Source organism: Pogona vitticeps, chromosome 7 (assembly GCF_051106095.1).
Source record: "Pogona vitticeps strain Pit_001003342236 chromosome 7, PviZW2.1, whole genome shotgun sequence".
Classification (NCBI taxonomy): Eukaryota; Metazoa; Chordata; class Lepidosauria; order Squamata; family Agamidae; genus Pogona; species Pogona vitticeps.
In genome coordinates this window covers 14,438,611-14,451,977 of record NC_135789.1, presented here as the reverse complement: position 1 = coordinate 14,451,977, position 13,367 = coordinate 14,438,611, and the positions used below count along the sequence as shown (strand labels likewise).

At 54.1% G+C, this 13,367-nt stretch overlaps 1 protein-coding gene across 5 annotated transcripts in view; it reads right to left on the bottom strand.

Annotated features, from left to right (window-relative positions):
- Positions 1-111: 111 nt before the first annotated feature.
- Positions 112-13,367, bottom strand: part of KCNN1 (potassium calcium-activated channel subfamily N member 1) — a 33,711-nt gene continuing 20,455 nt past the window's right edge. For 4 of the 5 annotated variants that reach the window (XM_072977993.2, XM_072977995.2, XM_072977994.2 and 1 more), the window contains 7 exons: positions 13,112-13,207; positions 10,183-10,601; positions 6,730-6,871; positions 6,265-6,375; positions 5,840-5,967; positions 1,920-1,989; positions 112-1,762 (listed from right to left, as the gene is read on the bottom strand). In XM_072977993.2, coding sequence (XP_072834094.2) covers positions 1,487-1,762; positions 1,920-1,989; positions 5,840-5,967; positions 6,265-6,375; positions 6,730-6,871; positions 10,183-10,601; positions 13,112-13,207 — 1,242 coding nt within the window. In that variant the 3' untranslated portion in view covers positions 112-1,486. The remainder of the gene's footprint in view (positions 1,763-1,919; positions 1,990-5,839; positions 5,968-6,264; positions 6,376-6,729; positions 6,872-10,182; positions 10,602-13,111; positions 13,208-13,367) is intronic. The other variant, XR_012080584.2, reaches the window with a different exon arrangement.

The window sequence follows — 13,367 nt, the reverse complement described above, 5'->3', positions numbered from 1 at the left end:
CGAGAGAATCAACACACATCCGGGACCCCCCTCCCTTGTCAAAAAAAGAAGCAAAGCTGTCCAGCCCAAATGCAAATCAAGGGGAATCCAGAGCGAGAGAGAGAAACCCAGTTTGTTGAGAGCATTTTATTACATCCGTTTTTTTTTTTTCAAATGCTGCATACGTTAGCAGTGTACAGAAAACACTGTGGATAGAATTATCAGATATTTCTAAGAAGAAATACTAAGTAAGTATCCAGGCCTGGCTACGCTCCCGCCCGCCCGCCCGCCTCCCCGAAAATCGATCCATCACCACCTCATTCTGGAAAAGAAAAACAGAAAAAAAAGGAAAAAAAGGAATGTTTTTTTTTCTCTTTAAAAAAGAAATTGGCCAACTGAACCAAGTTCCCCACAAACTCCTCTTCCGTCTCTTAGTGGCTACAACTCAAGACCACTCAAGTCGCTGGGTGAAAGGGGTTGTTCGCTGGTTTTAGCATCCATGATTCCAGTGACCTTCTTGACAAGATTCTGCTCCGCCAGCCACGGGTCACCCCTCCACCCAAAACGAGCCCCCCAAATCGGTCCTTCAAAACTCTTTGCTCCTCCCAGAAGACAGAATACCCCACGGTAGCACCCCCTCACAGCAGGTGATCCGGAGAGAAACACTGCGAGCGGCAGGCACCTATTGGCCAGAACCTGTGATGTCAATCATGCCGAGCCAATGCAATTTGTCTCTTGAGTCTATGACAACAAGAACAACACATGCCCGGGACACCCTGCCCCCCCAAAAAAAACAAATTGCTACTGCTTTTGAAGGGTGCCGGGGTCCCCTCCCACCACAACACATCCTTTAAAAAAAACAGTGAAAGACAAACACCAATATGGCTCATTAGAACATTCAATCCCGCGTCCCGGCTGTGACTGGCAATATCATCTCAAGATTGTTTCCTATTCTAAAAATGATTTCCCCCCTAGTATTGGGGGTGGGATAAAGAAAGAGAGAGAAGGGAAAAAAGAGAAATATGTTTTTCCCCTCTCCAGTGCTAGAATGAACAGTGCTTCGGTTTTAAATATCTTTACAATAAAAAAAAAGGCCCTTGTTTCTGCCCTAAAATAAGGATACAGTGCTATGGATCCATACTCCGCCCCCCTTCAAAAAAAGCCCCCAAACCCCTTCTCCATCATCCTCATCATGGATTTGCATGGTTTTTACACAGCCCCCTCCCCACTCCCGACCCGTCCTGAAAAAATGGCTTTGTTTAACGTGAAATCGGAATTGGGGTCCGTCGTCCTCCGCCCCGCCCCGTTGCGGGGTCCAGAAAACAGTTTGAGTCGTCTCCACGCCGCGAAGGCGCACGGGGTGTGTGTGTGTAACTGTACAGGGCTTTCCATAAAAAAAGCTCCGACGTGGGACTGGGGGGGCGGCGGTGGGGAGATCGGCCACACAATGGCCATAAACGTGACACGCGCGCGCCTGGCGGGGAGGTGGGTCCCCCCCCGGTCGCCGTCACCCGCTGTCCGAGGATGTGGGGGGAGCGGTGGACGGGGATTTCCGCCGCCGGGCGGGGGTCCACGAGGAGCGTTCAGAGCTGTTTGGGGTGCCGCCGCAGGCGCGGGCGAGGGCCCGGTGCTGCTGGCGGATGGCTTGGCTGACCAGGCCTGGCAGGGCGTGCAGGGTGAGGCCTAGAAGGTCGATCTTGCTCTCTAAGACGCTGATCCGTTTCTCCAGGTCCTCGTTCCGCTCCTGCAGCTCGGATACCATGTCATACATGACATTCTGCGTCTGCCGGGAAGGAGGGGGGAGACGGGACGGCACGGGGAGAGAGAAGAAAGGGAGGGCAGTGATTGCACCGCAGGAGGATGGGAGATGGGATGCCCCAAAACAGGGGGCAACCCCCCCATGAAACCTCCCCCTCCAGGAGAGACCCTGCCGGACGCACCTTGGATAAATCCACCAACGTGTTGGCCTGATCGCTCAGTTTCCGCTGCTCCATCTTCACGCTCCTCAACCTGGAAGGCAAAAAACGCTTTTCCCACTCAGGACAACACCTCACCGGGGTGTGTGTGTGTGTGTCGTTCTTATGAAAAAGAAGGCGGCGGCGGCATCTCTCGGTGGGACACGGACAGCGGGAGACAAAACAAGGAAACGGCCATCACCGCTGCGGGGTGGAAGACAAGACATGCACACCGCACTCCAGATCCCATCTTGCTGGATCCCATGATGCACACACATGCAGCTGGCCAATAAGGTGGAGGCCATGGGGGGCGCTACTGGTTTGAGGGGTGCTCTTTCTAGGGCTGGGGGACCCTCTCTTGGTTTTCAGGGTTCAGGAGATCGAGAGAAGGCTTTCTGCCTCTCGAGTCTGAAGAACAACCATCCTTTCAAGGGCTGGCTGGGCATGAAACAGACCCTCCAGCTTTAGGAGCAATCTACCCACCCCCACCCCACATTCCAGCTGCTGGAGTCCACCACCACCAAAACCTGGGACAGGTCACAGCAGGGCCGCGGCTGGACCAGATCGGGGGAGGGAGAACGTGACTGTCAGACTCCACCCTCCATCAGCCTCGGACAGTGTGCTCAAGGATGATGGGAACGGGATGGGGGGAGACTCAGCTACAGGGAACGATGGGATCCCTAACTAGGTGGCGGAGATCTGTTTAAACAAAGCAGTCAGAGGTGGGAGGAAGAAGGGGAATCACTCCCCCATGGCACCCCCAAAAACTATTTTCACATGCATTACCAGCACTGGCCACTAGAGGGCACTAGGGCTTTATTCTTCTTATATTATTTTATTTATATGCCGCAGTTCTCCCAACAAGGGACCCAAAGCAGTTCACAAAATTAAAATTCTCACAATTTAAAAACATGTTAAGTTAAATATTAAAAGATTAATGAAACAATATATTATTTTACAATACATGAAAACATAAGAGAGATTCACGTTTCTGCTGAAATTCTTCGCTAACAAGTGTTCATATCAGGGGCTCTGGGGCTCCTTCTAGTGGCCAGTTCTGGTAATACATGTGAAAATAGTTTTTTTTTCTTTTAATATTTTCCAACCACGGATACGCGAATCAGTGGATACTGATCCCGTGGGTAAGGCATCCCTCCTGTGTTCCCTTTATATTTTTTTTTCAGGTTTATCTGATTGCACTAGACTGCCGGCCCTCAAAAATTCTTGCCGTTCTATGACACACGGCCCCCAAGATCTTCTACTCCGGATCATCTCTTTTTGCGAAAGTTAGGAGCAGGGAAAGTCTGTGGAGGGCCACAGAACCTCCACACGCCATGGCAGTCTGTCTTGGAACACTTGTTGATTTGGGGAACAAGAGACAGGGAGGACACTTTATGGACTCCAAACCCACCCGGTGACTTTTGTATCTGGGGGGGATCAGAAGTTGAGGGGGAAGGATTAGAGGTCCTTTCTTTGAGAAGGACCCCTTCCAAGCTGGAACGGGGAAAGCCCCTGGGAAGCTCGGAATGGAAAGAACGGGAGCCTTCCGGAAGGCATCGGGGCAACTTTTGGTGATGAAAAACGGCAAACCCACTTTGGAACGGCAAAGTTCTCAGAAGAACACCCCTTCACAAACGCACAAAGGTGGTCCTCACAAAGCAGGCAAAAAGGCGCCAAAGGAAAGCAATAACTCTGTGCTCTGGAGGGGGGAAAATGGACCGGAGGGGGGGGGACAGAGAAGGACCAGAAAAAGCCACAACGCTGGGTTTTTTCTCCTTTGCTCCGGCGGGCCGGACATGCTAGGGAGGACAAACCTCTCCGGTTCACCCCGGCCAAATTTCGAGCCAAGCGAAATTTGGGTCGCCAGAGGCGGCCAGGGCCAAGCGAGACGGGAGCCTGCGGGCGACCGGGAGGGGGGGGGCGTGAGTTTCGTGAGTGTTTGTGTTGAGCTTTTTATGGCTTTCCAGACTCATGGAGATCAGACGGACAAACCATGCAGCGAATGAGGATGGGGGGGGGGGTGCAGACGCTGGAGGGGGGGGGAGGCAGCTGCACGGCAAAAATAGGAACTTACTTTTGAGCTCTGCAAAGACGGGGTGGGGGGCAGAAAACGAAAGGAGACAAAACAGCACAGGTTTAAGTTGCACGGAAGGGGGGAGGCGAGGGGGGGGGGAAACGTAGCCGGGCGGGCCCAGGGTGGGTTTTCTCCGCTTCCTCTTGTCCACCCCGCTCTTGCTCTAATCCTGCCCGCCCAACACTGGCTGGAGAGGGTTGGCCTCGTCCAGAAACCTCGAGGGAAGGTGCAGGATGCTACCCTCCCCTCCTGTGCCAATGGTGGGGTAAAAAGGAGCTTCCCCCTCTTTCTTCTCCGCCAGCAGCACCACCCCGTGGCGGTGCCGGCCCTCCCCCGTTGGGCCAAGCCCCATGTTAGATGCAGTCGAAACGGGAGGCTTTAGAGTCGTCGCCGGACCACAGTAACCATCAGCCCCAGCAGGACAGCCGGGAGAGAAGGATGATGGGACCTGCAGTTCTGCAAGATCTTGGGAAGGCCAGCGATTCTTTACCTCCATGTTCGAACAGAGCTGGGAAAGCGTTTTGTTAAAAACTAATCTCAAGAACAGGTAACAGGTAACAGTCTCCAAAATAATTCTTTTATTTTTGAGACTGCCACAACTTTTCTTACACGGTCCGAGCCCGTCTGAGGAATTTTGGTAATTTTGTCAAAGGGCAACCCTTCCACGAATTTTACTGATGGACTGAAATTTCCAAACGGCTCCCGATGAACGAATTACGCCCACAATCCTGACAAAATTATTGGTATTAGATCCATGAATTGGAGGGTCTGAAGGACTGGATGTGAGTCTGCCAGCACCCCGTTCACAAGGCCAAGCTCGGGCAAGAGTCGCAGGTTCAAATCCTGTTGACACGCCCTGAGATTTTAGAGCCAGTCGCTCCGCCTTAACCATCCTCTCCCTTGAAAGGAGTTTGCTGTAAGGCTGAGACCCAGTGAAACCCTGAGCTCCTTTACTCCAAGGGGAAGACAAATAACGGTGGCCGAATAAAGGAATATTTAGCTTCGCCACTGCTTTTGTAGCAACTGTAACAGCAGAGAATCTGCTTTTTTAAAATTTTAAATTATTTTACCAACGGGAGGTTGTTTTTGTGTCCGTTCTTGTTCTAAAACGCAAAAAAGCCAGCAAACTAAATCTGGCAGAGGTGGTTCTGGCCAAGCCGTTTTCAATTCTTTCGAGCGGACGCATCACCCGCACGGAAACAGGCGAAGCTTCGCGCGGCGACTCACTTTGATCCCCATGGTTTTACAAATATTTTTAAGGGAAGGTGCCAAAGTCCGGCTTCGATCGCGTCGCTCCGGACTGGCAACTGTCACGGCTTTTGTTGCTTTTTGGAGGGAACAAGGGGAGCCACGTGCAAGCTGGAAACCGAGGCTTAAGACTTTTCTGAGAAGCCCCGGGGCTTTGCCAGCGGATGTCCGACCCTCTCGGGGCGACACAGAAACGTGGCCAAGAGCAGCTGCGATACAGCCCCCAGATTTCTGGGATTGCAGGCCATCATTCTTCTCGTTCTCCCGCAAGGTTTTGGAAAGGCGAACTTGCACACCAACGACCGTCCCCAGAAAGCCCTAGCCTGGGGCGGGGGGGGAGGATTCCGGGAGTCGCAGTCTGACGAGCGTTTTCTGATGCGGGCCACCGGCTGACCCCTCAGAGAGAAAGGACCTTCCCATTTCCAGAAGGGGCCCCGCAGGAGAGGAAGGGAGACACAGACAATGGCGGGAGAGAGGGGAAGGGAAGGGGTGTGTGTGAAAAGGAGGTTATGGGGTTGCAGTTGGGGGGGGTTGTGGAGAGCAGGGCTTTGGGGATCAAAGCAGGTAAACGAGCTGGACTTACTGGTGAATGGCTTGAAGGAACTTACGCTGGTGTTTCCGCACTTTCGCGTAATCCACCTTCTTCACCAGCTTAGTGTGCTTGTAGATCAGCCACGTTTCCCTGAGTACGTTGGCGGCCGAATTTTTCACCTGGGGAGTTTCAGGATAGGAAAGGTTTCGGGTGACGGGAGGCCCCCAGACCAGCCGCCAGGCATCGTATCAAACAAACCCCAGCCGTCTAAACAAGGAGCTTAAACAAGCTGGGCCAGAGCCAAGAAAGTTACTGCCAAAGAAGCAACTAGTTACAGAGGCTCGAGAAGGAACTTACTATTTCTCAAAAGCTTTCCCCTTTTCTTTTTCCTTCTCTGCCCCCACCCCACCCATAATTCGCTTTTCCTCCTCCTCAGTTCCTTCAGGAGGGTGATGGGAGCCCCCGTTCTCTCTTACCCGCTTGGTCAGCTGCGTGTCCATCATGAAATTGTGGACGTGCTTTTCGGCTTTGGTGAGTTCAAGCTTCCGGGCCACGACAGCCACCACGAGGGCCGTGCAGCCGGCACCCTGAAAGGCGAAAGGAAGGGGGGGCGTGAGATTGCAGGAAAAGGACTCTTCTCCAGCCACAATGGGTTAATCCCATGTTAAGTCCTAAATCACCCTCCCCCCCCCCCATAAAACAAAGCCAGAGGATCAGAGAGCGAAGGGCCTGTCGCTGCAACAGACAAAAATCTCCAGGACAGAGAGGCCGAAGACGATGTTCTGCTCAACGTGTCTTGTTTTCCAACCTTAGTTCAGAATGCCTGTGTACCAAAGTACTACTTTGCATCCGGAAAAGAGAAATCCTTGCATTTGGGCTTTGACGACTGCCCGGGCGAACGCAAGCCAAGGTGCAGCCCGCCCGAGTGGCGGGGGCCTTACCATAATGCCCGTCAGCAAGCAGACCCCCTTCCCGCAGTACGTGTGGGGCACCATATCCCCATAGCCGATGGAGAGGAAGGTGATGGAAATGAGCCACATAGCACCTAAGAAGTTGCTGGTCACATCCTGCTTGTCATGGTACCTGTGCCAAAAAAGAGTCGGAGAGGGGAGGGAAAGAAAGGGACTCCGTCAAAACTCTCCTGAGGTTTTTCCTCCTCAGCCTTTGGCACCACAACACCCGAGAGGGGGGAACCCCTCCCTTTCACCACGAGCATCCCATTTTCTTCTCCGGCACATGATGCCAACGAGGACGGAAGGAAAGATTGCTCTGAAGCCACTTTCCCAGCAAGGAAGAGCTGTCAGTGAAGACAGGTTGGCCTTTCTGTCCCGACCCCTTTAGGGTCCGGCCATGCCAACCACAGGGACGTGGCCCCGGAAGTTAAAGGGAGCCCCCAAACAGAGAAAAAGCAGGCCACCCTTGTCATCAAAGCCAGGACATCAACATTTTAAGACTTCTCTCTCTTCTTCCAGCAGGGAAGGCTGTCAGGCACTTTTAAAAATCCCCATCTCCAACCAAAACACTTTAAAAAAATCCTATTTACAGAAGCAAACAAAGGACAACTTAAATGATCTGCCCATTTCCGAAATAGCCTCCATGCTTCCTTCCGTCCTGGTGGCCACTGATGCCCACTCTCCATTTTGGGGAAAACTCAAGCAAATTTCCCTTCACTATATTCCCCCCGCCCTTACAACAATTTCAAAGCAGTCCGACTGAAGGGTTTTGCTCATCTTTTTTATTTCCTCCTTAAGGCCAAGAATACATTTGTCTGCGGGGGGGGGGGGGGGAGAGGGGCAGAGGACACAGAGAGAGTGTTTTGGACATTCTAAATGCTGGATTTTCAATTCTCGAGCTTGGACGCTGTGATGCTCAAAGCCGGCAGGACAGCTGACCGGATGGGCTCGGCCGGATGACAGCCAACATTTCAAAAGCTGCTGGCTAGGAGCCGCCCCTACCATCCACCCCACCCAAAAGGAAATGGGTACCGATTAAAATTATCTTCAGGAATCAAACCATGGCCACGTCGGTATACAAAGTAGGTGGTGGTGGAGGAATCCAGAGGGATGTTAGCAAAGCTGTGCGGAAAACCGACTAGTGGTTTAACACAGCTCAAAGGTGCAAGGGATAAAATGTGGAATGAGGACATAGGGGCCCACCGGATTCAAATCCCCACTCCGCTGTGGAAGTCACCCTTTCCTTTCTTTCTACCTGTCCTACCTCAAAGGGTTCTTCAGAGAATTTTAAAAAAAGCAGCCCGTGGGTGGAGGAAGGCAGAGACCGGGTTCTTACAGGGAGAGGCAGGAGTCCGGGGAAACCACCTTCAGTTTCCCCAAAAGGCCGCTTGCCAGGAGATCTTGGGCTAGCCACAGACACACCTGTGACTCGGTCGACCTCGCAGGGTGGTAGGTGAGGAATCAGCGGGAGGACGACAAACTGCGTCCGCTGGAGCCAAGCGGGGGAGACACAGCAGTATAACCCATTCAGGGCGTTACGGACTGATCAGGAAGGGTGGGTGGGAATCAAGAGGGTTTCTAATCATTTCTTCACTTGCTTTACCTTTTTTTTGGGGGGGGGGCTTTAATAGTTTTTAAAACTGGTGCCCCTCCTTCTTTGCTCTATCATAAGGAGAGCTGGTGACAGACTTAACCATCATCAGACCCTATGGACCATCGGGTCCAGGCCCTGTCAGGGAGGCCATGTGGGGGGGGGGATTCGAACTCCCAACCTCCAGCAGGGTAGCCCAATACTTAAACCCCTAAGCTCTCCAGCAGTTCTCCTTAGGCTCAGTACAACCTGGCCAATCGGGACAGCCCTTGCTCTCCCCGGCGCCGTGTTTCGGACCCATGGGGGGAGCTCAGAACCAGGAAATCCCAACGAACGACCCCAAACGGATCGAAACAGGGGCCAACCCCCGAAAGACAACTCAGCCAAGAGGTCGAGGAAAACTTTCACTACCACTCATCCCGACAGTTCCCAAACTGATAACACAGATGTGTTGGGACTACAATGCCCATATTCCCCAGCCATCATGGCCCAATGCATCCAGAAGGTCAGGGGGCGGCCGGGGTCGTGGTGATGGTGGTGATGATCGTCCTTGGCCTTAAGGGGTCGCGAGACCCTGGCGGGGGTCTGGCACTCCTGTCAAAACCCTTCAGCGCCGATCTTGGCAGCCATAAAAAAAAGAAAAAGAAAAAAGATCAAGGAAACGGCGAGAGAGCTCTCGGAAAGACGACCCAGGAGTGTCCGTGTGCATGTGTGTTGGTGTGTGACAGAAAGAGAGAGACAGAGAAGCTGAAAATACACACCCCTGCCCAAAAACTGGGAAGAAGTATCTGATCACCGGAGTTTGCTTTGGGAAGGAAGCATGCAAGGGACCCACAGACAGAAGCGAAGACTTGCAGAAGGGAACCCGCCCCCCCTGCGGGGCGGGGGGGTCGAAGAAGCAGCCGAAGGAGCAGAGGGGACCCGGAAAGAGAGAGAGAGAGAGAGGTGATGCCAAGCCAAGCCAGGAGGAGGAATTTAGGATCGCTGCTTTTCGTTTTTCCACTTCAGATCAAGCCAAACCAGTCAGATCGCCCTCCCTGCCCAACCTTGCAGAATGCATCCCAGGGCTGGGCTCTTCCTTTCCCCCAGACAAGGGGGTGGAAGGTGGAAGCGTCCCGGAGAGGGTCTAGTTGGACCCCTGCCCTGGGTGGTTCGACTCCCCCCCAAAGCAGGCCCTTTGGGGCACTCTCTCACGCGACCCAAAAGCCACCCTCCCCTCCCGCCGGCCCGCCCTGGGGGTTTTTGTATCCGCCACCCTCCACGCCCCTGCCAGCAGCCAATCTTAAATTCTGAGCGAGGCCCCGAGGCCTCCGTGCGTGGGACCCGTGAGAGCGTCTACTCGGCCGGCTGCCCCACGGAAACTCACAGTTTGTCCCTACGAGAAGCAGAGCGGTTTGAGAGAGAAGGGGAAAAACAATAACAGCAAACGTTACTCAGCGGTTCCCTCCCCAGCCGGGGGGGGGGGGAGAAGAGAGGGAAACCCCCCCCAACACAGAAACAAAGCTCGGCGGAGAAAAGGAAAGCGAGCCCACCGTACACATGGCGACAACAGAGAGACCCATGGGGGGGAGACGGGGGTGGAAAGGAGGCGCCCGCTGAATCGGCGATGCAGCCGAAGGAGAAACCCAGAATCGGATCTTGCGGATATTCGGAGACGGACGCCGGCGTCCCCAGCCTGGCCGAAAGCGCCGGGAGAGTGGACCGCTGGGTTTTTCTCTTCCGCCACCACCACCCCAATCGAGGACACACGGAGCCGCCCCACGGGGAACGCCCGCCCGTTTGCCCCTTGCCCTCCAGGCCGCTGGGAGGAAACCGAAGGTGCACGGACGACGGGGCCCCTCCACCCCTACCTCTCACAGACGCGCACCGTCCAGGCGGCGATGATCCAGGAGGAGATGCTGAAGACCAAGAGGACGGTGCCGGGGCAGATGGTCATCAGAGTCTTCATGACGAAGCGGGTGTTGAAGTTGATCTTGTTGAGGGCCCCGATGCTGCGCGAGGAGGCGTCGGTGAAGAGCTTGCTGTGGAGCAGCATGACGCGCCCGATCAGGTAGAGGCGCAGGAACATGGGGATGGAAAGGATGATGTCCACGTCCGTGTTGGCCTCCGAGGTGGCGTAGGTGAAGGCCAGGCGGGTGGTCCAGGTGAAGAAGTACTGGCCCGGGATGGGGTGGATGGCACAGACCACCAGCTCCAGGGTGATGAAGAAGATGCGCTCGTAGGTCATGGCGATCCGCCAGTCATCCGCCCCGTTGTCCACCATGAAGAGCTGCGGCCACCGGGAGGGAGAGACACGTCGGGAAGGGGGGCGCGTTAATGGCAGATTTATTTGAGGGCCACCTTTGAAGGGCCGTTTGGGGCTCTCTGAACATGCCTCCCACCCACCACGCTGCCCTGAGAGATGAGGAGGTGAGGAGGCCATGGATGGATGGATGGATGGATGGATGGATGGATGGATGGATGGATGGATGGATGGATGGATGGAAGGAAATGATGGATGGAAAAAGGAAGGAAGGATCTAATGATGGATGAGAGGAAGGAAGGAAGGAAATGATGGATGAATGGATGGATGGAAAAAGGAAGGAAATGATGCATGAATGCATGGATGGACCTAACAACAAATGGATGGAGGGAAGGATGGAAGGAAGGCAAGTAGAAAGGAAAGTAAGTTTATATTTAAAAAATGAAGAATCAGGCTGGCCACTGGTCCTCCTAACCCTTACAGGTAGATTTCCCCTCTATATTTTGGCATGGCCCTGCCAGCTCCCCCCACAAAACCAGGTGGCAATTTACAGCCATCACTAAAAAGCCATTAGGCTGCCCTCTTAAAAAAATGAAAACCTATGACCGGTAAAAACAAAGGAAAAGAGCCCAAAGTTTTGGCAGTAGCTTCAGGGGCCGGTTTTAATCTGTGCCAGGGCGGAGGTGGGGAAAAAAGAGAAAGGAACTTATGAGAGCACAGCCCACTTCAGAGGGGATGGTGTCGGTGGTATGTCTGGTTCCCCCAAAACTGGAAACCATCACCTGTTTTTCTTCCCCTTCTGTGATGCAAAGATCTGCCAAGCACCCCCCCCCCCAATCTGGCGGCTGAATTCACAGCCGACGCAGCGTGGAGTCACTGGCGCTGCAGACGGTCACGCTCCGAGACGCCTCTTGCGCGGCACCCTTCTCCGTCTGCTCGCGAAGGGCAGAGGAAGGGGACGGTGCCCCTCCGTTCACTTGCACGTGTGCGAAGCGACGAGATTTATGCCGCCTGTCCTGCGCAGCACACCCGTTTCCCCCTTGGACACAGACGTGGCTCCCTCCGCCATGCTGCAGGTGGGTGCCTCTGTGCGCCGCTGTGCCCCCCTCTAATGATCTTTTAATGGGAATTTAACATCCCACTGTGCCGAGCGCCAGACGCCCTCCAGGCACGGCACAGACGGGCACCTTGCGGCGAGGCCCCTCTCCGGCGCATCAGCAGCAGCTTAAACGGTCCGGCTGAAGGACGGCTCCGGATTCCAAGGAGCCCCTCGGTCACGGATGTCCATCTGGCGGCCCCCCCTTTTCCCTCCCCTCTCCTCCACGGCCACCGTCTTCAAGACACACACACACAACGGTGCACAACAGGGAAGGCACAGGCCTCCCAAGCCACGTTCGGAGAAAGAGAAACGCCACCCTGCCTCAAGAGTTTACGCTTCTGCAAGGCAGGACGGAGCCGCTCGGAGAACTCAGCCACAGAAACCCGCATTTTGGATGTGTTTCAAATCGTAAACGTTAAGTCTTCAAGGCCCCACTACACTCTCACTGGGTTTTTATCCAAACTGGAGGCGGCTGGGGGGGGGGGGAATTAGATGGTGGTCACCAAACCAGGTAAATGAGGGAGAGAGAAGAGGGGGAGGATTAGAGATGTGTCCCCCACACCCACACCACAAAAAAACCACAAAAAACCCCACACTTCCTCAATGATCACAACTCCTTCTGTTTTCCACTGCCGTGGAAGAGACTTGACTCTGAAGGGCATCTCAGCCTTGCTCGCACATTCGCTCACTGGGGTGGGTGGGTTTGAAACCCCCTCTCCCACCCTCGCTGGGGCTTCCCCTTCCCTCCCGCCTCTGCTTTCAGCCATGCCAACCTCTCGACAACCAGAGAGAAATGTCCCCAAAACTGCGAGAAAGAGATGCAGAACCCTGGGATTTTTTTTTTTAAAAAGCAGCAGCACCACCTTGAGATGATGTTTGTGTGGCTGCTTCCTGATGGGTCGGGCTACCTCCTCACCCAGTGGTGTCGAACTGTGGCCCTCCAGATGTTCTTGGCCTTCAACTCCCAGAAATCCTGGCCAGCAGAGGTGGTGGTGAAGGCTTCTGGAAGTTGAAGTCCAAGAACATCTGGAGGGCCACAGTTCGACACCACTGTCCTCACCCATCATCAACGGATGAGGGAGTTGTGATCCAAACACAGCTGGATCCCCCCAATTTCAAGAAGGCTGTTTTGAGAACATAACCAGAGACAGGCAAGCTGGTTCTCTTTTGTCCTGTTCCTCTCTGGTTCTGAGCACGCGCAGCACCAAAATGTCAACTTAGCTGGGAAGATGCCTTATTTCGCCTAAAAGGATATACTTCTGAGGAGGCACACAAGGACCTGGGCCAGGGGAACCGGGGAGGGGGAGAAACTGCCGGGGAGCGAACATGACGGGGTCTCCTTAAAAGAAACTGATGATCCGCAAAAGGCGCTCAACACCCGAGCTTGCCCCAATTTTCACTATGCCAGGACGCAGAAGAGAAGGGCGCCAAACCTCACCTGGATCTCCCGCGCATGGTACATGATGATCAGCCCCAGCAGGATCATGGTGGAGAGGCTGATGAGGCATTTCAGAGCAAACGAGTAGGATGATTCCTAGAGAGGGAGGGAGAGAGAGGAGTCAGGCAGGAAAAGGACATTAAGCCACCTCGGATGGTCCTTTTAAGGAGAAAGGCAGGGTAAATCTATTTCAAATAGATAACTCATTAAATCAAAAACGGTACCCATCCTTCGGAAATCGGGCCTTGGACTTCGA